The following is a 27,210-nucleotide window of genomic DNA, read 5'->3' as shown; positions in this document are numbered from 1 at the left end:
CCCAGAGCCACAGACCTCCTGCTGATACCTTTAAAGTTCTTACACTGACTACAAGCTTCTGAAGATAAAAGCAAATCGTCCTCATCTAATTCAAACCAGGCCAGTTGACAACACTTGGAAAAACATCGACTGCAATGGATGCTTCTTGGACGACAGAGAGCCCACACAAACAGATATATGATCACTCAGCGCTACCTCTTCCAGAAGTCTCTGTTTGAGGTCCCTCTCACTCTCCAGCTTCTGTTGTAAACTGCGGGCGTTCATTTCCAACATGGTGTGCTTCTTCTCCAGGTCGTTCATCTTTAGAAAAGCAAACATGGTTCAAAATGCTCAAACAATTTAGAGTTTGTAAAGTGAGTGAGAAGTGAGAAGTGTAAATCCTCACCGTGTCAGCGAGACTCTCCGCCTTCAGTTTCTGGTCCTTGTGCGCCTGCTGCAGAGCCATGATCTCAGACTTGTGCTCCTTCACCGCCTGCTCCACGGCCTGGCGGGACTCGGAGCTGCGCTGTTCAGCACGAAGCCTGGTGGGAGAAAAACATATCTAGTAGTTAAAGTTGAGTCTGGTCAATCCATGTGTAAAAAAAAATGTCTGATGTTCGCTGAATGATCAATATGCAACCAGGGAAGAAATCTTTTGATGTAACAACCTTAGTAAGTAGTAATTATACAACGGGACATCCCCTGCCTTTTTCTCCAGGCTTTGTACCTAAACTAAATAACATGATAGATACAGACGGCAGCGCGTCATACAAGGGGAAAACCACTCATAGGAATCACATTTTTTGATTTTGATTTTTGACTATAAAACTATTTATCACACACCAATAGAGTCAAGCCAAAATCAGGTCCATATGGATGTTTCTTCACAGGAAAATGTTAAAAAATGACACTTGTTGCTAGCGTTAGCATGTAGCATGAAGCTAACTTAAGCTACATGTTAACATTGTCTGTTTTTATGGACTGTTGAAACACTTTGCTTCTGTCCATGTTTCTGTATCTTTATTTAGTAGAAAAATATAATCATAATTCAGCATTTGTAAAAGTAATGGTAAAGAAATAGGAGAATGGAAATGTTTTCCCTCGAACTGCTTTCAACATGATCTGTATCTAAAATCACATCTCTAAAAAAAGTAAACAAGTTCAACATCCAACCAATGCAGCCAGTACTGAACACAAACAATCAGCATCGGCATCTAGCACAATGTTTTGATAATTTGAGATTTTAACAGCGAGTGCCACAGAAGAATATTTGAAGAATATTTAAATAACAAAAAAAAGGTATCTTTATTTCCAGGAACCAGAGGGGGAAACCAGCAGCGTGATAATGTGTTGCTCCTGTACTGCGCGTGGTCCCTATGTCAGTAAATCGGTTGTTACCTGTTCTGTTTCTCGTTGTCCAGCAGCCTCTGGACGTCTCGGACCCGTCTCTCGGCCTGGTTTTTCTCATCCTCCAGAGCGGACCTCCAGGCCTCCCACTGACGCTCTTTCTCCAGCAGCTCATCGTTCAGAGACTCGAGCTCTATCACCTGCTCCTCCAGCATCGTGCAAGTGGTCTTCAGCGTCTCCAGGTTCTGCAACAAACACAGACCAAACAAAAGTGTTTCTTCAATGGACTTCTTTTAGTCCCATTAATCTAAAAAGCACAACGGGCTCCTCCTGACCAGACCAACCTCAAGATTTAAAGATGGATCCACAAGCGCTACACAAGTGCAAGTCTCCACATAGCTCTCGCACCTTTTCCTCTCAGCCAAATTACCTCCTTGTGTATAATCCACTTCATTCATACTATACACTGCCTGACCAAAAAAAAGTGGTCACCTTGATTTAACTATCTATTGATCTGGGGTTGCTGTAGTTGGTCAGGTCTAGGTTCAGCAACACTATGAGCCCAAAGAATGAGATCAGCTGACAACCTGAGGGGTATACTACGGAACTGGATTAGAGGGTTAGCGAGATAAATTCGGGGGTTACCCTTTAATAATGTTCTGGCTGAGTAGATTTTCATAGTAACAAGTCCTTAGTGCAGAACCTGTTCTGGACCAGGTTTAGTTCCCTGCTTAGATAAGGTGACGGCTCTTTGACCAATCAGAAGAGAGGATCCTCCGCTTCGTCACCTAAACTCTGCGGTCTACGGAGGGAGTGAGGAGCGGAGAGGGAAGAGGATGAAGCCCCTTGGGCAGTGGCCCGAGAAGTCCTTTATCTGAAAGTGCCCAAGGATTATATAAAGTAGAGATATCATGTTGCAGCTTTTTCTACATGTGGCTGATGCAGATTGTAAATGCTACATGAAAAAGCCTCATTTCTCGTCCACATAAAAGTGTTGCATTTCAGTTGTAATAAAGATTAACAAATGTGAACATACTCCTTCTGTGCTGCTTGGTTCAGACACGTGCCGTTCATGGCGCTGTATAATATATTTGTCAGGAGCAGTGCTGCAAAGATTACTCCTTTGAAAAATAACTTTGGTACTTAACTAATTAAGTTGATTTTAAAAGTAACTAAGCTAGATTACAAGTGTGTCGCCGAGACACAAAAATTATTTTCTCTTTTTACTAAGGAAAATGACAAAATAGTAACCCTCAGTGATTTGGAAAAGTAACTTAATAATCTGATTCCTCTTTTGAAAATAGAAATGCGTTAGACTACTCGTTACTGAAAAAAGTATGAGAGTAAAGCGTTACTAAGTAACTCTTTACTAAGTAACTCTTTACTAAGTAACTCTTTACTGGCATCACTGGTCATAGGTTTACTGACAGTCTACTTGAGAATTGTACTTGTTGAAAATTTTCAAGAACCCAATATGGCCATTAATAAAAAAGTTTCCCAAAACCTGCTCTGTCTCATAAGCCACCATAGCTCACTAATGTCTGGACAGCAGGGGACACATTCCCTTTGATTTGACTACTTGCCACCAATTAATAAATACAGTTTAACAATGGTATTCTACATGTTTAAAATATGATTGGAGGATTATTACCAAACATGCATCTCAAACTTTCACTTCTGAAAAATAAATAAATTACATAATATTTTGCTGGTGTTTGTCAGTAACCTGCCCTACATTTTAGTAGCTATAGCAACAGAAACACTGGTGCCACCCACGAGAACGGACAGAGTTCATCATAAAAAAAGTTATGTGATTTAATGGATTTATGTTTTGCACAAACACTGGAAGGAGAAAGTTTCATCGCTAACAAGAAAACGCTCAGCAGGACATAGCTTTTGTAAGTATATAAATGTACTGAACAAATAAAGCTACATTCTGCACCTATACTTTATAAAACGCCTTATAAACCGCAGCAACAACCAAGAGCATTTTAGCCGCAGCTACAAAAGGCTGTAGTGATGCTGCTTTTAGTTTATTATAACATGTTCAGACAAACTCAGACCATTATGCTAATGTCTGCATCCCCTTTTCAGGCTCACAGAAATGGACTTGATTGTAGCAGTGTGCCACATTGAACAAAGACAAATACCGTAGTGTGGGCAATATACAAGTAGAGAGTCTATTTATAGCTACTAATGACAGGCTCACAATTTGTTCTCCTGTATGTTGTTGTTATTATTAGAAGAGCCACTACTACCGACACTAAAATGTACAAAGCGGCCATGTAAATATCTTGACACATTTAGAAATACACAGTATGTACAAAGCTAATGATGCAGAACTCTTTTAGATCTATGTAAACTTACATGTTCTGTTAGAAGAAAAAAAGAGTTTTGTGCCCATACAAATGTTTAGTTTCCAACATGTTTTGGCATTGGACAAATATAAAGTGAAAATGTATGTATTCGTGGCCACACTTTGATCCAACTTCATCACTGCTTTATATGTGGTAAACTTTAGAATTACTATAGCTTCAATGCTGTTAACTCTGTGCTTACAGCATTGACACCTAACAAAACAGCCAAGTACTTGAATTCATTGCTGATCAAATATTACCCAATAAAAGTAAAGGTCTCACAGTCAAATAATTAAGTATGATGTATTTATTGTAGAAAATACTTTAGTATTCAAGGGAGAAAGTTAATCCGTCCGAGAAATCTGTTTAAATAACCCGAAAACTGTGCCCATTTCACCCTCTGTACAGGAACATGACGGGACTAACCTTCTTCCTTGTTGCTTCCTTGTGAGTCAGTGACATTGACTGTACATCTGCACAGCACCACCTACTGCTCATAGAGTGTGCTTTATAAGGTTTTTAAAATTAACAAAACACAAGGCCAACATTTCTTTGTCTTTTTCGAAATGTAGTGGAGTAAGAAGTATTATATTTCTCTTTCAAATGTAGTGATGTGAAAGTACAAAGTTCTCATAAAAATACTACTCTTGTAAAGTACAGATCCTCAAAACTCTACTTAAAGCAGTTCTAAGTAACTTTTTTACGGGTCGGAGTCACCAATACACACTAATGGAATCGCGAAGAAGAAGCTAACAGGCTAACGGGCAAAGCTAACTGTGGGCTAGCTCCACTTAAACAGTATTTACAGCCAAGTTTGAGTGAAAAAAATAATAATTGGATGTACAATATCCCTCTCTCCCTTTGTCTTTTCTGTCAGCGTACTATTTACTCTCACGGACAATTAAAAATGCAACATGCTATGACACCTGCAGCGGCAATTATGGCCTCTAGGGGCATGAGTTACTTAGTACTGCTTTAAGTACAGTACTAGTAATAAGTAAATTAACTTTGTTACTGAACCTTTCTTTCTTAAACATTTGTACTGCAGAGCCACCACAATATTACTACAACTACAACTACAACTAAAATGCATAAAAAGCACAGGACTATTTCTATTACAGCTAAACAACAAAAGGGAAATACTTTTGCTACTATAGAAAGAAAAACATTTGAAACTTTTAAAGAAGCAGTTTCCAAAGACTTTTGTGAACCAGACCCAGTCGGCTTGTACTTTTATTTTTACATATTCTGACAAACACAGACCATTATGCAAATTTGTGCTTCCTCTTTTGATGCCCACACAAAACTGCTTTAATTCCTGACACTGCACAGCGTTGAGCCAGTATAAAGTAAATACATCCAATAATAGCTCCGCAGCAGAAGCTCTCAGAAGTCCACACTAACGCGCCCTGGGAGTGAAACTATGACACATCGCGCCCACTCGTCCCCCGTCTACGGCTTGCACTGGTTACACAACGGGCTACTGGACACCCACACACCCTTCCTCCCACAATGCATCACTCCCATCCCACAATGCATCGCTCTAAGCCCAGCCGCCGCTTCGTCCTCCTCAGAAGCATCCAGAGGTTTGAAAAGGGTTTCTCCGTTTACTCTTAGCGCGGCGTTGGTGTCTAGGTCGACTGTCACTTCCATTGGCTGTTATTTTGCGAAGGCCAGAAAATGAGTGGGTGCAAACTCAGTGTCTGACTCAGGGCTCAGGTTAGAAATAGCTACAAAATGACAGGTGGTATTTTTAGAAGGATTCAAACTGAATTTTGAAGTGCTGTGGTAGTGTAAGCAGCAGAGCACTTCATGGGGAAATAGTACTGGGCTAAAGTTATGCAGGTTTAAGAGACATTACGTTCATTCACTGCAATACGGATAAGTGGCAAACATTAAAAAATGACCAATAATGCAATACCAGCCAATTCAAAATGCAAATAGGAAGCTTGTAGAAACAGATTGAGTTTATCAGATTTAAGGACGTGTCTCCAGTTTGTCCAGGGGTGTCAAAGGCCAACACATGTGAAAAATCACTGTGCAAAAGCAGTAAGTGGGCTGGACAGACTCCCATGGCGAAGTTATGCACAGCAGTAGTCCCTCCCCAAGCTTTACCTCTTGTAACAGACTACAGTGGGTGGTGGTGGATGTGCGGCGTGGAGTTTGCACTTTAATACTAATGCTGGGACCCATTGATACTGTATATTTGGGAGATGGACAGTGTTTAACTCACAGTGGGATGAATAGTTTGTAGTTAGTCCTGCGAGCACTTAATAAGATGCACGAGGCAGCCAATGATGTAAAGAAGAGGAGAGTGAAGAGGAGCGGCAAGTGCCCGTTGTAGTCAGCATCGTTTGTAAGACACTACACCTCAGCTGACCCGTTTTTTCTCAGGTGACCGGCGAGAACACTAGCGCACCGTTCTTTGTACGCAAGATCCCAACTTCATCTTGAGCAATGCTGTTGATGCGCCCCAAGTCTTTAATTCTCTATTTAAATTTTGCTGAAAGACTTAAAGAGAGAGGCTAGCCCTGTTGCACCTCCACTGGACCACCCCCGTGAAAAAAGTCTGGGAGCCCGGCACCAATCACACAATTGTGAAAATGAGGAGATAATGAGACTTCTACAGTACTACTATTTTAGGACAATCAGAGCTATTTACTTCATTCACTCCACACAGGGTGGTGGCAAGCTACGTATTGTACATAGCCACAGTTTCTCCTGGGGTAGACTGACACATCTGCACCAACGAACCTCAATCAGGACTATTGTACATATTTTAGTGGTATGGGAAACTGCAGTTAAACCTATGCAGACACAGGGAGAACATTCCAACTCCACACGGATTCATGTCGCACATCATCTAAAAATAAAAAACATTTTCACCAACTTAATAAACTCTCTCACCTCTAATTATAGAGTAGTGCTTCACTAATTGATTTGGCAAAGGATTATGCTGTTTTTCACTCCTCTGTACAGCTATATTTATTAATTACTCACATAATCTGCCATGCTTGTTTCAATCACATCAACCTGAACTCCCGGTCCAGTCTTTGTATCAAATAAACTAGTCTGACTGGCCAGGTGACAGGATGTAGAAACCTTAAAGTGACCTGAAGTGCATCCAAATTCAATCCCAGGACAGTCCACACTGGGTTGAACATCCCACCGACCTGTTTCTGGTTGTTGAGGTGCATCTCGCGGTCGGCCACCTCCCTCCTGAGCTGGTCCACCTCCTGACTGAGCTGCAGATGCGCTTCTCTCTCGTCCGTGGCGTCGTCCAGCTGTTTGGAAAGGTAAAAGTTCTGGCGGTTCAGCTCCGCGTTCTCGTGGGACAGGGCAGTCAGCTGCTCCTCCAGGTCTGTGATCACCTGCGAGGAACAATACGTTTGATTTCAATGATCGTGATAACATCTCTCTGCTCACACACAGGCTAAAGTTGTCACATTATTACATGATGCAAATATCTGGGTCAGCGGTATAATGCTGCAATCATTCCTTCATGAATTCTGAACTACTTTTCTTTTATATAAAAAAAAGGGTCTAATCACTCATCAGTGTGGGTTACTTTAATCAGACTGCACTGTGAAGTTTGCCATTAGGAACAAAGGACTACTGCTAAGGTCTTCTGATTTCTGAATTGATTCACGACAAAAAACTAGAACATCTTTGAGAGCTTTCCTGGCCAATTATGGGAGGTACACCATGTGAAATTCATGACAAATGGTTGGAATAATGAAGCACGCCAGTGCAAAATGTTTCTAATAGTCTGTAATAGTGTAATAATGTCAACGTCACTTTGTCCTGAATAAATTACACAATCATTCGAAGCTCCATAGAAACCGGTCTTGCTGTAAATAAATGTACTCAACATCTTTCTGCAGTAAAATATGCTGCTGTTGTGTCCACGGGCAAAACACACAATAACACCCACTTTGCCTATTTATGAATGGGGGTATGTGCGCGATTGGTTGTGGTCAAAATAAAACTATTTGTGTGTCTGGAAAAGCAACTACTAACAATCAGGACTTGACATTAGCACAAGCCAACTAGACAAATGTGGGCAGATTTCCAGTAAATATTTTTGTCCAACTAACTAGCTACTTCGGCTAATTGTGTTTAATAATACCTTGATCTGGTTTTGTGTACAACGGGAAAATTAAACATTGTACATTTCGGCCTAGGAATACAGTATCATACTCGTGTTGTATTATATACTCGATGGGGTTTTATCATATTGAAAATAGGAAAGCAAAACTCAGTTGTGGCAAATGAAAACCTTTATCTTGCAAACATTTCAGGAAGACGGGCCAAAGAGGCCGGAGAGCAAAGAAGGTAATGTTTGTTCATTTATTTGACCTTTATTACCAGGAAAGTCCCAGTGAGATTAGGAATCAATTTCCAAAGGTGTCCTGGCATATTTTTAGTGGTAGGGGAAACTGGAGTATCCGGAGGTACATAGAAACTCCCCACAGAAAGGCCCCCTTCGGCCGGGGATCGAACACTTGACCTTCTTGCTGTGAGGCACGAGCGCTAACCTCTGCGCCACCGTGTCGCCAATGGTCAGGCCCTGCCAAATAAGGACGCAGCGATCTGACACTGGATAAAATACAGTTATACAGGTATCGATTCCAAATATTCGATACTGAACCGATACCTGTTTTGGCTCACAGCGTTTTATAAACACAACTTTCACCAACTAAACCTCAGTGAATATGGGCTATAATAATATGAAGCTCTGAGCTGGAAAATACAGAAGATAGCAGCAGCTTCCTAATGCTAGAGCCAACTTATCAAGCTCAGACAGAAACAATGTGTAATTCCTTAAAGGGGCTGGATGCAAGTTGGCCATTTTATACCCACTACCATATAAGCCTACCCAAGGATATTCAGGGCAGAAAAGTCCAGTGATCCTTGGTTAATGTTTTTTCCATTGGTTTATTAATAGATATAACTAATAACTGAAAAGATAACAGTTAATTGATCTCACAATGGAGAAGAAAGAACCATTCACTTTTTCACTCACAGCAGCCACTTTTAAGAAAGTCTCATGGTATTGGTCAAATCAGATATCAACGCCAAAGTATCGGTATCGGTATCGGAAGCAACAAAGGCTGGATCGGTGCATCTCTGCTGCCAACAATCATAGTAATATAATCTCACTTACTTCCCACTACTGTCACAGTGATAACTACAAATACTTTCCCTCTTAAAGAAGAACTAAGTAACTTGTTTACCTTAATAAATCCTTTTTGTAGTCCCTCTTGGGATAATACAAGTGTTAATGGGCTGATTGAGAGGTCTTTCATCTCCCCCTGGTGTCACCAATACACATTAATAGAATCACGAAGCTAACAGGCTAACGGGTAAAGCAGTATTTACAGCCAAGTTTGAGTAAAATTGTGTAATTGGATGTACAATATCCCTTTGTCTTTTCTGTCAGCGTAGTATTTACTCTCTAGATACTATGACACCTGCAGTGGCGCTTATGGCCTCTAGGGGCATGAGTTAGAGGCTTTAAAATTGGCAACTTTAGATATCTACTCTAAATACAAAACGCTCGAGTCAACTAATAGGCCACCTGAAGTACAGCCCCACTAATACATGCACCATGGTTTTGGTTAGAATATGCAAAGATTTCATGTTTTTAGTTCCATAAATGCTCTGCACCCTCCCCTTCCTTGCTGCCGTTCCCGGGGCAGCACTGACAGACAGCTGCCTCTCCGTGTTTGAGGCCGTGGGGAGGATGCAGCAGGAGATGCGGCATGTGTCTGCGCTCACTATAATCATCTGACAGTGCGATCTATGGAGCAACTCTCAAAAGGAAACTCACTCACGTCCGGATCATCTGCAGCTCAATACACGTCACTCTGCAAGTTTGTCAGGGAAATTAAAGGCGGCTGTGCATTGGGAAAGCGAGGAGATGGGGCTGACGTGTCATTTAAAAAAGAAGATAAATGAGATCATGGGAGACATTTCGTTATTCAGCCTTTGCTGTTTCATCGTGGACTGATTTCAGGGTTTATTCAGGTAGCAGCAAGTCAAATTTAGTGCTTTTTTATTGACATTTTAAGGCGAAGACATTTTTAATACCACAAAATCTGCATAATTCATTTCTCAATAGTTGCAAACATTACATCAAACCGAGGAATGAGGGGACACATTTATATTCAAAACTGCAGTAGAAGTTTTGGGCCATAATATTAGTATTTCTGCCAAACGTAAGCAGTAAAAATAGGAATGGAATCTTATAGAGCTTTTCACATGACACAAGTCCCCATGAAACTTACATGTAATGCCTGTTTGAATCCTATGTTATGCTTTTTTTTTTATGACATCCTACGGTTTAAAGACACTATACCTGATTTTTAAACACTATGCATCTAATTATAAAGCATTTGTATCAATTCCATGAACTTACACGTTTTCTAGAATTTCGAGCATATACACTCCACAAATATGTTAACAATGAGAAAATCAAGTATATGGCCTTTAATGTTGGTCCAATTAACTTAAAGGGCCTATACAGTGTTTAAAAATGTTAAAACTGTATTTTCCTCCCCCTACAAGTTCCAGCAATGTCCTAATGTGTTGAATGAGCCCAGAACTTTTACCCACACCTGCCTCTAAAATCCTGCACTGTCACTCAAAAAGTTGTTACTTCAGGTCCCAAGTAGCCATCCGTAAACTCCGGTCAATTATCATTTCCCTACATGTACGTCTGGGTCTGATCTCAGTGGCCGTGTTACATCGGTTGAATTTCAACCTACCATTCAGCGAGCGGGGGAGGCGGGTGTTGTAGGTGACGTCAAGCATTTGCGCCGCATTTGCTGGTTGTAGTTTGGCAATGGCGGCGGATACGAAAGTAAAGGAAGCTCTTCAATCCATTCTGGCTCGGCTCCCAAATATCCAGGAATTAAACTGAAGCCTTGGAATGTGCAAGGAATGCCCCCAAGAGTTATGATAGAGTTATGATCGCTGCTTCACTCACTCGGGCGCATTACATACGTCACGACCAAACGCTAGCGATAATCAGATCCAGTCCTTTCAAAGGAGTTCCCCCCTCCCACCTGATAACGGAGCTAAATTGTGAAGGTCCAGACCCTTGTACGAAAAGCAATGAGTACGAGGGTATGGTAAAACCAGGCTAGGTCCGAAGTGTCACCCAAGCTTAATATAGAGACTGCAGTTACGCGTTAGACCTGAGTTGGCAGTAGTGAGGATAAAATGACCAACTTGCATCTAGTCCCTTAAATGCAGGGATCTCCAAGCAGTAGCTCTCCTGCCCTTTCTCGGTAACTCGCCAAAGACTGTCTACATTTCAACATGCACTTGATGACTGACATTTTAGATGCATTTTCTTTTGGTTTTGAACATGCAGATCACAATTTGCAAACATTTGGGTCAAGTACAGGTACAAGTGATTTTCTTTGAAACTTCATCTTGGCAACTAATTTTCTTTTCTTTGCACCTGCAAATTACATAAACCTACTAGTAGAAGACTAGTGCTACAACAAGTAGTACTGCAACTACCACTACCATTGCTACAACTGTCATTTTATATGCCTATTTCTATTTCCAGCAACTAATTTGTCAATACAGTCAAAAATGACTTAACTGGAGCACTTGGTTTGCAAAATGCCACCAAATAAAAATATCCAGTTACTTTTCGCTTTCTACCGTGCCATGTGAAAGAGGTGCTACATTTCTGCAGCAGTTCCCAAACACTTATTTTCAAGCTCTGTTACTGGCGTCGGGGAAAAGTGTGAAGAAAATACAATTAGGAGGATCCGAATAATCTTGGAGCGAGTGGTTTATTTTCTACTTTCTTTTGTTCAGTTTTTTTTTTTGGTAGAGGGACAGAGACGGAGAGGCCATGGGCAGTCTGTCACAGTGTTGATAATTGTTGCACTCGGATTTGTTTGTGTTGGTAACAGAATGCTGAGCGTAAACTGAAGAGGGAACTCCTCACAGTCTTTTAGGGTCTGCTCGTGCTCAGACTTGTCTGCGGGCTGCATGTGCAACGAGCTGCAGCCGTGGCCCAAAGCAGGACGCACAATAATTGCTCCAATTACTGTTATTTAGTTTGCACTGACACCATTATTGGAGGTGGATAAGGACAGACACTTCCATGACAGAAAACTAGTTTTAAGAGTCTACAGCTCCATTGAAGGGCTTGGTGATTTAAAAAAATAAAATAGACTTTTTTTTACTCAGTATGGATGATTACGATTTTAATTTGGTTTAATTGATTTTATTGGAAATAGACTTAAAGGCTCTGCTGATCTTTCATAAGAAGAAAACTGCTCAGTCCAGACCATTTATTTTTAGATTCATTACACAATTATCTATAATTGTTATTTCTGTTTTAAATATGCCTTATCTCCACACCCAAAAGATTAACTTCATTATAAGCCATGGAGCGTTTTACTTGTACCGCCCTCATGCCTCAAGCTCTGCTGTCAGTAACAGCCGTCTCCATGGAAACTCTCAGAGGGAAAAAGGGCGGAGTTAAGCTGTGTTTCTCCAACAATGGCCGCTGGTTGCGCTGCTTTACGACTACGATGCTAGGGGCCGACATTGCTGCAGTACCTCCATACAGTGGCGGCAAAACAAGCTAGTCTTCCATAAGCTACCATTGCACTTTGGACACGTTAAAAACAACTTTAAAGCCTGGTGCCTAATTTTCCTAAACTTTCTACAGCTAAATATTCCTCCAGTAATAACGATGGGTTAAGCACAATTACAGGGACCAGGCAGGTCGTATACTAATGAGGGCCGGACTTTGATTGACAGGCCGTTAGCATTAGAGCTAATGGCGCGGGTGTGGTTCGACCGAACTACACGCCACGCGAGGGCAGAGTCTACAGTGAAGATCCCGCCCTAATGCCCTTATTAGGAACATGCTACATGATTTCCCCTCAAATGTAGTTATTATGGCAAATGGGGAGAAGTGAGGAGAGGCAGAGTGAGAGAAGAGCAGGAGAGGTTCACACCAGGGGAAACTCTGTTTTAGCGGAAGAAAACTCTTAAAACACAATGCGGCCTTTGCAAGGCTTTGAAAGTCGCTACAGAGTGTCTAAAACGCTGCTAAATTGGCTGCAGGCGCACTTGAGTGGGACACGGATTGATGGACACAATTTTACATTTGTTTTTAAAAGCATCAATAACTCAAATTAATTTGATTTATCGCCCAGCCCTACTCCACTGTATAACGTACAGTACAATCTGGAATGTTCCGCAGTGTGGCTTTAAAGTGAAAGCTCTTCGATTAGAATTCACTGTCACAATTAAACACGAATGTTGGGGTCAGTGTTTTCTCTTTCACAGTATTTGTATAAAAAAGAAGCCAGATGTTTTCCAGTTGTGACTCACCGCGCAGCTGTCCCTCAGGGCATCATACTTGCGCTGGATCTCGTCTCTGTGCGCCTGTGGCAGGTCAAACAACATGACAGGCATCAGTCAAGTTCAAGCCTTAGATAACCCTTCGCACTGTGTACTGTAAGTCTCACTCGGGTCACAGTGATCTCCTCCTCTGCCTCCGCGGTGGTGTCCTCCAGCTCGGTTTTGGCCTGCTGCAGCTGTCCCTCCAGCGAGTGTCGCGCGGCCTGGTGAGATGTGATCTGGGACTCCCGCTCCTGGAGGGACAGGGTCAACTCCGTCACCTGCCGCTTCAACTCCAGCTTCTGCTCATCCTGCTCCAGACCCAGCTACAAAACACAAACACAGAAAAGAGAATAAAAGGCGGCAAACTGCATAGACTGCATGTGTGCATATCTAACTTCACATTGTGTTATTGTCATGTTTGACACCTCCTGGGCTCGCTCCTCTCTCACCTCTCGGAGCCGTGTCTCCAGCTCCATGACGCGGCTCTTGTTGCTCTGCTCCTGTTGGCTCATCTTCTCCAGGTGCTCCTCCAGTTTGGCGTTTTGGGCCTCCAGTTTGCCGGCCTGAGACTCCAGGTAGAACTTCTGCTGCCGGAGCTCTGAGATCATCTCCTCCTGGGCTTTCCTGCCAACCCCAAACAAACGCGCAGCCGTAAATACGGCTCTATGAGGAGTGATTCAACCTGACTCTGTGTAGGGCATGTGTGGCCGCAAAGCAAATAGACCCATTGTGTTAATATCACGAGTTTACGGCATTGAAAATGACCTTAAAACACTGTGTGAAAGCTTTGGTCGGCTCTAAAAATGCAGCCAAGTGAAGCGTGAAGTTGAAATTACGAAACAAGGTTCAACTTGATTGGTAACGTGCGCCAGCTCAATAAATCTGACAAGTGTACTTCTGCAGTTCCCAACTTTTCTAACACTCATGACCTCAGCAACTGTATTTTCTGACAAATATTATTCCTATTTTGTCTTTCTTGTGGCAGAGTAAATTTATCGTGCCACTGTTGACCAATGTTGTAAATGCAGCAATTTGTGGAAAAAATTAAATAAAAATCAGTGCAATGTTGTATCAAATTATTGGTGGTCATAAGACTAATTAATTCATTAATTAATTAAAATGTGAAGCCTTTAAATATAGCCCTATAGCATGGTTTACCATTTTATTTATGCAACAAGTGTCTAAATCAGGGGTTCCCATTACATCAATCGCACACACAAACCAGGTAGATCGCCTTTCACTGTAAAACTAATGCATTTGGTACTGGATTGACACACGGAACGATTCATTCTGTTAAAACACAGGAATGCACAAAAGCATCTGTAAATTTACATGAATGCTGCGGTTCTGTGTTATATTGCTGTTCTCTTTATGCATGCCCGATAGTTTTACAGTGGTTTAAGTTAAAGTTTATGTTTCATGTTGCACGATTGCACCGGAGAAAATAATGAACCGATTCTGATTCTGAAGCATGAGGGACCTGCAAGCTAAGAACAGAATAATGACTGTCACCAGCCACGTGTACGTATTGCTGCAACAGCTCCACAGACGGCGATACTGTCACACAAACACTCGAGGGAGGAGGTGAGAGCGGAGATGAAGAGGAGGAGACAGGTAGACCCGTAAAATGCATCGCTCCTACCTGTCGTTCACTCCGTTTGTTGTTGTAAATGTGAGCCAAAACAGCTGACTTTGCTCGAGTCTCAAGCCCCGCCCCTGAGCGTTACCATGGCGCTAAACGTCTCAAATAATAGGCCTGAATTTACATTCAATTTTGGGATTATTATTTTGGGCAATATCTTTGACAATTAGTCCAGGTCCTCCAATCCATAAAAAAAAGAATCACCTGCATTAATGAGAAGTGATGGCAGAATACAACATTGTTCAAGTTAAAGAATGTTCTCTCAAAGTTTAACACGTGCCTACAGAGAGAGCTCCTTCTTTGCTAGTTTGAAAACACATTACATCTGCTCACGTCTGCACTCACATGTTCTTCTGAGTGTAGATGCTGCTGTTTGCTGCCAGTTTGTTTGCCTCGGTCAGTTCAGCGATCCTCTGCTCCAGACTGTTCATCTTCGAGTCCATGGCATTGATGGTCTAAACAGAAGAAGTGAAAGAAACAGTAAATTACATAAAGCAAACATTAAGCGTTCATTTAATAACCTGAGGCAGTGAGTGGACAAAGGTCAGCTAGTTTTCAGTGCTAATGTTATCAAACTTGTTCCTGTTTATTGAGAATGGGCCAGTTATGATGAATGATGATTAATTCTGTCAATGACTATTACTTCCATGACTTTGGACCAGAGCTGAACCAGTCAAATTAACAGTGTTTACTCCTGAACTGGAAGGTCTCCAATTAAAACAGGCGGCCTGGAAATGTCTCAAGCTATTTTTTAGCTCAAAATCAACAACTTATAATTGATAATTCATCCATGAGTTGCACAAGTTGGTAAACTTAACTTATAAAATCCTCATAGTCAAGTGATGCTGAAAACGAATAATAATATATTGACTCCATGGTATGGACGGAAGAAATTACTGACGCATTTCCTGGACAAGGGGTGAAGTTCATCATATCTTAGTTCATCTGCATTAGATTTCTGGGCGACACGTTCCCTTACAGCACAGTATTTAAATAGTAGTAAGTAAAATGGTCACTAGAACAACAAGAACATACTAACAACATTTCCTGGTCAATTTATTTTTGGGGTTAGGTAAATGGGGTTAGGATTAGTCATATTTCCCTTAAACAACATGGCGTCCTGTGTCTATGTAATTACCATAATTAACATTATTTACATAACTTTTAGGTACAGTGGCATCTCCATCATATCCCTATATAATTACTGTGCTGTAAAGAAAAGCATTGGGCTATTTCTCCATGTCCATTTCTCCATATTCTGCTTCCTCCTGCATTCTTCCCCATATAATGGCTCTCTGTATAGGATTAACTTATTGCTTGCACTCGGGGTTTAATTTCTCTTGTAGAATTAACAGTAAAGCTGACTTTTAACACTGTCAGTCAGTGCATTTGGTGACTGAGCCTGATTTCTAAACAGCTGCTTCGGGAGTAAACCCACTGACAACATGTTTTGTTCAGACATCCGTCGCGCCAGCCTCAGCCTCTGGTCCTTTAGTCAATCAGTTTTACATATAGTGTTAATCGGCCTCTAAATGAATCTGCCGTCGGCGATCACAGTGTTATTAAGGGAATCTATGTCAGTGTGGTAAGCGTTGATTTGAAAGTGTGTCATTTGCCGAGCGGCCGGGCTCTTACCGCCTTCTGTTCGCTGATGACGCTGCACTTCTCGCGCACCTCCTCCTCATATTTGCTCTGACTGGACTCCAGCATCTCTTTGTCGGCCATGTCCGCCTTCATCTGGGCCTCCAGCACCTGCTCCACGAAAAAAACACAGACACAAGAGCTTCGATTTTTAACACCACGGACAATGGGTGCGAAGATGAACCAGCAATAGGTCGTCCAAAGCTCAAGACAAACCCAACATAGCACATATTCGGAGCAGCACTTCCGCAATCTGTTCCACACAAAATTCACTTTATTCACAGTATATGGAAACTGGAATATCTGGTTTATATTATGAACATCTATGAGAAATCCGTTCATTGACCCACACTCATAAACAGTTATCTGTTTATGGATTTAAGAAGCAAAAAGTACAAGTACACACTTTAATTGCCCACCTCTAGATTATACACATATATATTCTGTCCCATTCTATTTCCCATATCACTGTGCACATAACGACCTTTATTTTATCTTCGTAGAGCTTCTCCTTCTGTTTGAGGTGGGTCTCGAGTCTTTGAGCCATGGATTGTGTCTCTCTCAGGCTTTCCTCCAGCTCCTGCACGAAAATCGTCAAAAACAAGTTATTTTTAGTAACACTGCAAGATATTAGGCAAACGCGCAACACTTCAGACAGCTGTTCCAGATGACTTTCCCTGTGGCTACAGTGACAGCTTTTGCGTTTGAAAAACACGGTTTATTTGATAGTAACACGCTTAGAGATATTTGGCCAGGACAGGTTCAAAGGATATGTCTTGTTTTGGTTTTCATTAATTATGAAGCTGTATTCTCAATATTTCACAAACTGCTGTAAGAATCTTGAAAGGATGGTGTGTGGGCGTGTTGCCAGGTGGATCTGTGCAGCGTCTCAGTGATGTGGACGTTGTTTGTCCATACACTGTGAAAAACAGGCTCCGGAAGTTCCTTGCTGTAATGAACTTTCAATTACCTCACTTCCGAAATACGTCCTTGTTCAACGTTGAGTTAAGCGACCCAAGTTGGATAATAAAGAACAAGTATTTCTCAGCATTTTAAACACCAACCCCTTGAAGGAACAGGCCACCGTTTTTCCATACTGAGACATGTTCATACCTGAGCTTAGACGAGTTGATGCGTACTTGTCTGGTCTTTGTGCGTGCGCTCAGTCACGCAAAAAGACCAAAGATGTTGTTAGGATTTAGCTTCTCCTCTATGGGGCCAAACGGGGGTGAAGTTATAAGCGACCAAGCTGTTCCACGTTTCCCCTATTTAAATAGGGTTGTGTGAGTAGTTACATAAAATTAAACATGTTGATTTTCTAAGCGGATAAAAAGGGGTACTATATTGTAAGGCAGTCGAAGCGCTCCTAAGGTGTTATTACGCAGCATGGAAAAACTGCGGCCTGTAACTTTAAAACACCACAGCAGCAGATGCAGTGTTTTATAACCCAGCCAAATTGCTAGCATGAACAAGCTTCAGTTAGCCTGGGCTGAACGCTATGGGGGAAGCCACCCTCACTTAGTCCATTGCTATTCTGCTGTCTATGCATGTTGTGGTGAATAGTAGCTGAACAGAAAGCTCTAGATTCACCAGTCGATCTATGTTTCATGGATGTGCCAGCAGCAACATTGTACTCATGTTTAGTGGTGTCCCTGTCTTTTTTCTGTACAGTTCAGTGTCTGTAAATGTTGTTGTCCTCTCATCCCCTTTTAACATGTGTTTGTATCTTTTTACTGTGTTTGTAAGCCCATCTAGGGACAAGTGCTGCAAATTAGCTTCTGCTATAAGACTTATGTTACAATTTGTCTACGTTTTTGTATCTGTCCCTATCAAATAAACCAAATAAATAAAAAATAAACATGGTCATAAGCGTGAGAGGGCAAAGAGCTCAGTCAACTCAGCTCAGAGTAGAGCCGCTGCTCCTCCAAAACTAGACTATCCAGCTGAGACTCGAGCACCTGTTTCAAATGTTGCCTCCAGAAAAAGGGAAGTATTTCACTACACTGATTTGTATTATACTGTATGAACTATATTTGAAAAGAATTCCTTTATTAAGCAATATTATTTTACAATATTCTAAATTTTAATGTACAGCTTTTCTTACTTACTTTTCTTTATTCGTCTCCTTAAGAAGAAATTTAGTTCGTACATGGGATTAGCTGCACACTGATACACATAGATACAGTAGCAAAAGATACTTCTTGCAGTACATTTACAACGTGGTTGTTGTTGGATTCCTAAATCACATTTCATGTGCATGTCCATGTGACTCTGAAAACGAGGCTTGGCCCTGCTCCTGTGTGTGTGTCAGCAACATTAAAATACAGCGATAATGAGCTTTTAATACGCTGAGTCACTGCACATTTACATCTGAAGATCTCACATCCGAACTCCATGAAACTCAAAATAATTACCAAAGTTACTTCAGCAGATTTAACTAAAACGATGTCCTTAAAAGGTTACTGGCAACACACAGAGCAAGAAAACAACTATATAATTAATCTGTTTTGCTCATCTAATTGCAATGTGTATTGTAGCTTGTTCCTAAAGTCATTAATTTGTCTCACAAATACAACATGCTCACTATGGGAGTTTTCTGTCTCATTATCAAAACAGTTACTGAAGCTAATGTTAACCAATTGGGAAAACCTTTTACAACCCTTACAAAGCACGATGAACAAGCTTTTTAGAAATGTCAGTCTCTTCACTTTGATAACCTGTTGACTTTGCCCCTCACTCTTCCCTCTGAGCGTTTCGAGTTACCATGATTTTGTCTCCCATCTGCTGGATCTGCTGTCCTTTGGTCTGGATCTCGTCTTTGAGTTTGGTCTCACGTCGCTCCACGATCTCCAGCCTCTTCACCTGGTTCTCCAAAGTCTTCCTCCCGTCCTGCAGCCAAGACCGAGACCAGACCGAACAAAGTGAAAAGCTTAATACTAAGTAAATGTTGAAATTAATTGGAAAGTCCCAGCTTCGTTCTCTTTTGTAGCTGCTTTTTACAAAATTGACTTCATTTTAATATTTCATCTGTTATCTCAAAAAAGCGCACTTGTCTTTCACTCGTAATAATTTGATCTTTTTCAAATTAATTGAGGGCTTGAAATGTGAAAGCTGTCGATTCTCAAGCCATTTCCTCAATTTTCTTTTTCTAGGAAATCTATGCTATGATAAAACTCTTTGCAAGCAATACAATGCCCTGCTGTTATGCGTCTCACTGTGCCAGGAGTAGAAGCAAGAAAACGATAAGGAAACGTTGCTTTTTAGACTGAAGAAAAACTGAAAAATAACCAAAGGGAGCTCTAATTTACGGTGGCAGCTGTACCTCTGTCTCCCTAAGGCGGCGGCGAAGGCTGTCGCTGGAGTCCTCTTTGTTCTGCAGTCGCTCCAAGTCCCTCTCGATCCGGTCCTTGGACATTCTCATGGACTGGAGCAGGTCTGTGGCGTCAGTGCTCGCTTTCAACGCCTGGGGAAAAGAAAGTGATGATAATGAACACGGTGACGATGGTGGTGTATGAGATAGAAGGGATAAGGTAAAACCATGCAATGCACTGTCAAACCTTTCCAGAATGAAGGGCCACATACACCAAGAAGGGTATCTGGCTTAATATAAGTGATTACAGGAGGCTAAAGTTTTACAGTGGCAGCAAAAAAGGACAAAAGTAATGAAGAAAGAAGACGCAAAAGCCACTAATATCCATCAGAATGCTGAGAAACTGTCAGTACAAACAAAGTGCCTCTAACCACAGAGCCTCATTTTGCAAAACACCCGGTTCGAACAGGTTGCACGTTGATGTAAATAGCAATAGCATCTGTGCGTCCGCTAAATAAATCGCGCATATGAAATATCTCTGAGTCAGGCTTGTCCAAAATGCTGGCTTAGTCATCTTCTCATATCTGTACAGCTTTGGGTATACGATGCTAAGCACAATGGCAAAAACTCCACGGCGGCACGGGCTGAAATTATCTCCTAAATGGGGCGAAACGGTGGATTGGTGATAATTAAGCTGTGGATGGAAATTAGCTGTTTGCGTGCGGCTTGTTAAATCTAAAAAAGGAGGTCATCGAGGTGAGCGCTTTCCGAGCGAGTTTTACAAAGAGTGATTATATAAATTATTCATTGCCTCGACAACAAATGCGGCGTACCTTGGCCAGCTTCTCGTGTAGGTCCTGGATTTTGACCTGCTGCTCTGAATTGGTCTGGAAATAAGGAAAACAGTAGTTAAATGGGCTTGAATGCTTTGTTATTGTAATGTGGCTCCAAACCTTCTCCAGCTTGGAAATTACATCTTCTGCCTCAGCCTTGCCTTGTTCTTTGGCCTGAAAAAGACATTTAGTAACACTTTATAATGACAACAGACTAATAAGCATTTGCTAAGCATTGGTAAATACATTAATTGTAATTTATAAAACAAGCATAATTCAACAAATTCATTCATGGTGACGCATAAACAAGCAGCAACCTCCCTCTCTCTTGGTACAGCACCGTTTTTCCATTTTTCTGCATTTGTAGTTTCTGTGTGACACATTGTTTTGCTGGATACTTTTGTACATCTTTGCTGTGTTTTTGTAAGGTTCAGTGGGTTTTTTACTGAAGAGAGTCCGTACTAGCCATGAAGGACCCAGCTTTATTAAGAGTAAACGAACTGCTAGCTCTTGAGCTAAAGACATTTGAGACCAACAAATGTCTTCTTCTGAAACACTGAAGAGTCACCAAGTGCCCCCCACACCTGCAGCTCAGTGGAGGCGTCACACGAGGAGCTGGAGGAAACCAAAAAAGGGGAGGTATCCGGGCAAGACTCACAGCTAAGCCACACATGCCTTCTATTATTTTCACTAATGTCCATTCACTGGAGAATAAGACGGATTATATTCGTCTGTTACGCTCGACCCAGAAGATGGTGAAAGACTGGTGTGGAGCGGAGAGAGCTGTGTATGAGGAAGAGGAAGGAGGAGGAGCTGACCAGTGCAGGACGCCACGCTCTGAAACAAGGACAAACCCAGGAGACAGTATATCGTTTCAGAGGAGCACTGAAGGCAGGCAGCCAGGTTTCCTCCGGTGTTTCCCTGACCCCCAACAACATTCTGGTCAGGTTATGCCACAATGGCGGTGCGCTCAGTCGCAGCGGCTCAGGACTAACGCAACTCCTGAATTAAATTTCGTTCGTACAATGATAAATAAAGCACTTACTTATTAGCTTTTGCTCAAACCACCGTGTCCTAAATCCTCTTTCTAACCTTATGTAAGTGAACCTAATGAGTTTCCCTTTAAAACTTTTGAAGTTATGTTTAGTGACATTGAAACTTGTTAAATGTTTAAGTGGAATAAAGTGGTATGAGTCCGTTTAGCACCGCTCTAACGGCAGCACAGCATTATCCAGCCAAATATGATCCATTGCTCCAATTACAGAAGCAACGAGCCGCGCATATATTTACAAGTGCATTATTTAAACATCCGCGCTGTATCATGATCTGTTCTGGGCCCAGTGCCTTCATCACATCATACGCGCAGCGATACTGTGACTTGCAGAAGCTCAAAATAAAAACATTCGCGTGTCTGTGTCAGCAATGTGCAAGAGCAAAACGGTGGACATAGGAAGAAGAATGAAAAGATTTGTTTTGAGAGCACAACGGGCCACTTTCACTTGCCAATCACAGAGCTTTAAAGAGTGTGATGGGCAAAACCTTTGCTGAGATGATAAAAGATTTGCACAGTAGTATTTCCTGTAAAACATAGCCTTTGCTTCTTGCTGACACATTTCAATATCGGATTTTGCTTGACCCTGATCTTTCACTCAAGCAATGCTCCACGTCTTAATTGAAAAGGCTCTAGTGTCATATCACTGTTATTATGAATCCAACTTTAACAGTATTGCTAATATTGCATGTGCAATGTACTGCAATGTTAAGAGTCTCACCCTATTGTCAATAACAGGCTGTCACAACAACACAATTTGAAGTTCGCTATTGAGGAAAATATGGCGATAAACAATATTATTACGGACCACTTGATGCCATTGAACTTAAAAAATGTTTTGATTCTCAGTAATCCCTTGTTCTAAAAGTATGTAGTATCTTATCCTTTATAACAAGAGTTGCAATTAAAATGAAACTCAATGAAACACAATTTACTTTGGTAAAATCATTCAAGTATTGTTTAAAATAGCATAAATGTAATGACGATTAATATTGAGCCTATTTCTCTGTCATTTATTGGACGATAAGTCAATGTAGTAATTATCGTGACAGGCCAATGAACAATGTATTGACGTTAACATTTTTACCACTACTTTTGAGCCTAGTATGCCATGTTTGCGTTTACAGTTGAAAAGGAAATAGCTGCGGCCGTGAATCTGTGAAGGATTTCTGCCTTCTGTCTCTGGAAAAGTGGTAAGAATTGTAGCACTTAAGCTTCAAGGGCACTTTTAGAGAAATATTTGCATTTCTACAGTGATTTAGGCCTTCCCTGTATTTTACCAAAAGATGTGTTACTGCGTGTGACCTAACGCTAAAATAATGCTGTAACATGTGATTCATGTTGTCACAGAGGACAAACCTTCTGCATGCGATGCTGCAGGTCGGTGGCCTTCCTCTTTAGCTCCTCACTGTTGTGCCTGGACTCTTTGAGCTCGGCCTCGTACAGATCACTGCGGCGCCGCGCGGCCGACAGATCCTCCTCCAACTGTCGCACCGAGACACGCATCTCCTCCAGCTGAGCGTGGTACTCCTGAGGACACAGGGCAGGACAGTGAGCGGATTAGGTCAACTTACAAAACATACCAGGAAGTCTGTATTCTATACATCATCTCTACCCCCAGTCACAAAAACAATATCCTTTGCTTTTGTATTTTAGCTGTGTGACCATCCAAAGAACAGCCTCTCCATCTCCTCTTCTTCACAGTGATCAGGGTCTTGCCCAAAACCATCATTAAATCTCTGACGGTCTCACCTGCAGGATCTAAGCTCCAGGGTTTATCTTTTCAATCAACTGCACGTCACGCTACACTTACACACTGTAATACAAGGACTTAGCATATATTAATCTCAAAACTTTTTGTAACTTTGACTTTTTAAGACTTTTTAGCCAGGTAAGTCTCACTGAGATTCCCCAAACTCCGTTATAGAGGAGGGCTACACAGATCAGTCTTTTTGATGTCTGTCCATCCAAAGTACAGCCCAAAAGGTCCGGAGCTGAAAGATCTCACATTGCCCCACACACCAGCTACAAAGTCTACGCTATAGTCTGCGTTCAGAAACACAAGATTGGGCCCAAGCAATTGAAGCCTGGACCTTTTGTTCTGTGAGGTGAGAGTACTTGTCGTCAATACACAGACAAAGACTGATGGAAACATATCATATCATATCTGGTGGCTTTATTTATTATATGGCAACCAGTGCGTCCAAGACAAATTTCCTTCGCGTTAAATGAAGACATTTTGATCTCAATCTTAAAAACATGAAAGGTCCTGGTGAATTCAAATCACGATCAATTAGGTGTATGTTTCTACCAACCTCTTGGTGCTATATTAGATAAAGCAAGCATTCCAGTACCACACTAAACGTATAAGACATCTATATTTTATGAATCCTGTATGGTTCAAGACAACAACCGGGAAAATTAGCCATTAGCCAGTCTTTGGACAAACAACGTTCAAACGCGTGTCTGTAACAGAATACAGATGCGAGCCGGGGAGCGAACAGGGCAAAGATCTGATAAGCCAGAGCCACTTAGCGCACACGCCTCTTAAGTAGTCATTAGTTACAGGCTAATAGAATAAAATTAAAACTGCGTGTTGGGTTTGGGGGCGCAGCGGCCTGTCTGTCACCTTAATACAAAGTAGCGTCCCGCGTGTTTCCAGTGGGAGGGTTGCAGATTAGTGAAGGAGACAGCTTCAGACATGCTCAAAATAATGATCAAATTGTTTAACCACGGTGGAACAGGAGGTCAACTCTGTCCGCAGTAACTTAACAAAACACAATTAGAGTGGGTTGGATGGATACAGAGGCAGGTGAACAACACTTGGTAAAGGACCTCTGTACCTGACTGTGAATATTTATCTATGGGCACAATATTTACCGCAAAATATCTGGTCATACATAAAAGTTACATTTTCCTTTTTTTTTTTTTATAGCATTTTTTGTCACATTTTCTCTTATGTAATACTACATTTTTTCACCCTAAGTAGGTTGTATTACATTGTATTTAATGTTTATAGTGAGAAATATTAAGATGTACATTAAAAGGTTTTTATTCTTTTTACAATATTTATCATTTCTATCAAGCAAGTTCCAGACAATTTGTCATTGTTTATGTCAAACTTTATTATATTTTTTGTGTATTTTATGTACAGTATTCACAACATACAAATACAAAACCATCATATTCATGTTTGTTCTCTCCATTATTCATGTCCTAATCAACCTTCAAATTATGCTATCGTGACAGGCCTACTAACTAATAAATTAGACTTCATTGTTCACACTGGGAAGTTTGTGAACCAATGTCTCTGTGCAACCTGTCAGGAGGAGTGGACGACAACAGTGCACACCTGGGTACTCATCTCCAGATAAAGACAGGGAATTGACCTTCATTATTCTGAGGCGAGAGCGTTTTCACTCAGCCTTATTTTATTCATTTTCATAGAATGATTAATCAACAGAGTAATTATTAGGGCTTGGAGGGGTCCAATACGATACGTGTTGCGATGCACGTCATTATAACAAACAATACTTTACTCTGAATTAATTGAATGAGAAAGCAAAGTTGAGTTTCTAAAGGTTATACAGAATATAAATCAGTCAGCCATTGAGTAAAACATTTTGAAAACTGTAAATGGCCGACACATTTTAAAAGTATCCTCAGCACCAAAACAGGTGTTAACCACATCAACTTTAAAGCAGAACTAATTAACGTATGCCCCTAGAGGCCATAAGTGCCACTGCAGGTGTTGTAGCATGTTGCAGTTTTTTACTTATTAATTGTCTGTGAGAGTAAATGCTGCGCTGAAAAGACAAAGGGAGAATATTTTTTTTCACTCAAACTTGGCTGTAAATACTGTTTAAGTGGCGCTAGCCTGCAGTTAGCTTTGCCTGTTGGCTTCTTCTTCGTGATTCCATTAGTGTGTATTGGGGCCTCCGGGTCGCAGTCCGGCCCTAGTAATTAGCCCTAGTAATTATCATGGTAGACGTAGGAAAGACACTGACTAGATATGTATTTTGTTTATATATTTTTGTTTATGTATGATCTACACTGGCCTCTATATTTGCCCACCTACATTTTCAGTCACAAGATTTCACGAGCAATTTCAAATGAGGCACTTTGATCAGTCGTGCATCATAAATATATCAGTGTCTTTGCGCCGGCTCTGAACTGAAAGCCACAATCTCTTCCCTGTTGTCCTTGTTGATCCATCGCCACATGTTTCTCCATAAAGCTGACAAACGGAGCAGTCACATGAGCGCAGCGTGGGACAGATGCTGCTCGAGATGAAATGCTGGATTTAGCAGCGAGAGCCCCACTGAGAGGCACAGACAGGGAGCTTCACATACACTACTCTCAGACAGTTTATCGCCTCTTTTATTGCCTTTGTTTTAGAATGTCAATCAGAAAGCATTTTATTTTAGCCCTAATCTGGAACGGAAAATTATCCCATTTCCCCAAAACATTCACGCTGAGAGGTTACACAGTTCAATGGCCTTAAACGGTTTGAACAAATTTGCGTGTAATAGAGCCAATTGTATAAAGAGCTGATCATAATTAAATGAGCTGAATGAACAAAATTCAGTGAGGATTTATTTATAATCCATAAATTAGGGGAGGGGGATAGGCCAAGAAATTCACATCACTATTTTAGTGAGCAGATACACATTTTGATTCATAAAACAATTAACATGCACAGATCACCTTTAAGAGGTAACTAAGGCCCCGTGCGGCTTCAGAGAGTTCACGCTTCATTGTGTTTGGTTACAAATTTTTGAGTCTCGATTGTTGTGTGAGAAAATATTGCAATTTTACGATTATTCACAATTATCAACCTAATGAAGGGGCACAAGTGAGATTTTTAGTTTTTGTATTTAAAATGCTTTACTAACGCTCGAACATGTAAACAGCCACTGTTTCTAAAAGTAAAAAGGCTTCAAGACACGTTTGCATTTAAAAAATACATTGAATAATACAAAACAATACAAACTAGGTAACACTTTATATTAACTACACTTTATTTAGCTTTGATAAATGACGCGTTAACACTTAATTCAACATGAACACTTCATTAGTGAGGAGTAAATAACATTTAATAACTACATAAAAGGACTATACAGATTTTTTCCTCCTCCTACATGTTCCAGTAATGTCCTAATATGTAAAATGAGCCCAGACCTGTAAAATCCTGCACTGTCACTCAAAAGGTGTTAATTCGGGTCCGAAGTGCCGTCATGCAAGAGCTTAATATAGAACCTGCAGTTATGCGTAAGACCTGAGGTGGCAGTAGTGAGTATAAAATGACCAACTAGCATCTAGTCCTTTTAACTATTACAGTTAATGCCTAATTCATAATGAATAGTTCTTCACAAATACTTCACTTATTCATAGTTATTAAATGTTAGTCACACTTAACTTATGAATTGTTCATGATGAATTAAATGCTAACTCTTCACTTTTTAAGGCCAAGTGTTTCATGATACTGTATATTATTTTTAGGCCGCAATCTAGACCAGACTAAGTTTTATAATATTAAAACTGATACTTACAAAGCTTAACTTTCTGTCCGATGTTTTGATGAACAACAACAACAATGGATCAACAGTGCACTAATGAACAGCTGATTTCACCTGTGTGCGCATGGGTGCACAGTTTTGCTT

General features: G+C 41.0%; 1 protein-coding gene across 3 annotated transcripts in view; it reads right to left on the bottom strand.

Annotated features, from left to right (window-relative positions):
• The window catches only part of citb (citron rho-interacting serine/threonine kinase b), a 74,006-nt gene that overhangs the window by 26,736 nt on the left and 20,060 nt on the right, over positions 1-27,210 (bottom strand). For all 3 annotated transcript variants that reach the window (XM_079566829.1, XM_079566830.1, XM_079566831.1), the window contains exons 5-19: positions 22,907-23,077; positions 20,617-20,670; positions 20,497-20,550; positions 19,676-19,816; positions 19,117-19,242; positions 16,838-16,933; positions 16,348-16,464; positions 15,058-15,167; positions 13,520-13,694; positions 13,196-13,393; positions 13,059-13,112; positions 6,857-7,054; positions 1,378-1,571; positions 386-521; positions 196-300 (exon numbers count right to left, since the gene is read on the bottom strand). In XM_079566829.1, coding sequence (XP_079422955.1) covers positions 196-300; positions 386-521; positions 1,378-1,571; positions 6,857-7,054; positions 13,059-13,112; positions 13,196-13,393; positions 13,520-13,694; positions 15,058-15,167; positions 16,348-16,464; positions 16,838-16,933; positions 19,117-19,242; positions 19,676-19,816; positions 20,497-20,550; positions 20,617-20,670; positions 22,907-23,077 — 1,929 coding nt within the window. The remainder of the gene's footprint in view (positions 1-195; positions 301-385; positions 522-1,377; positions 1,572-6,856; positions 7,055-13,058; positions 13,113-13,195; positions 13,394-13,519; positions 13,695-15,057; positions 15,168-16,347; positions 16,465-16,837; positions 16,934-19,116; positions 19,243-19,675; positions 19,817-20,496; positions 20,551-20,616; positions 20,671-22,906; positions 23,078-27,210) is intronic.

The sequence above is a fragment of the Gobius niger genome (genome assembly GCF_951799975.1).
Source record: "Gobius niger genome assembly, chromosome: 1".
In the NCBI taxonomy this organism is placed as follows: Eukaryota; Metazoa; Chordata; class Actinopteri; order Gobiiformes; family Gobiidae; genus Gobius; species Gobius niger.
Note: the sequence above shows the minus strand (reverse complement) of the source record. Positions and strands in the feature narration are given on the sequence as shown.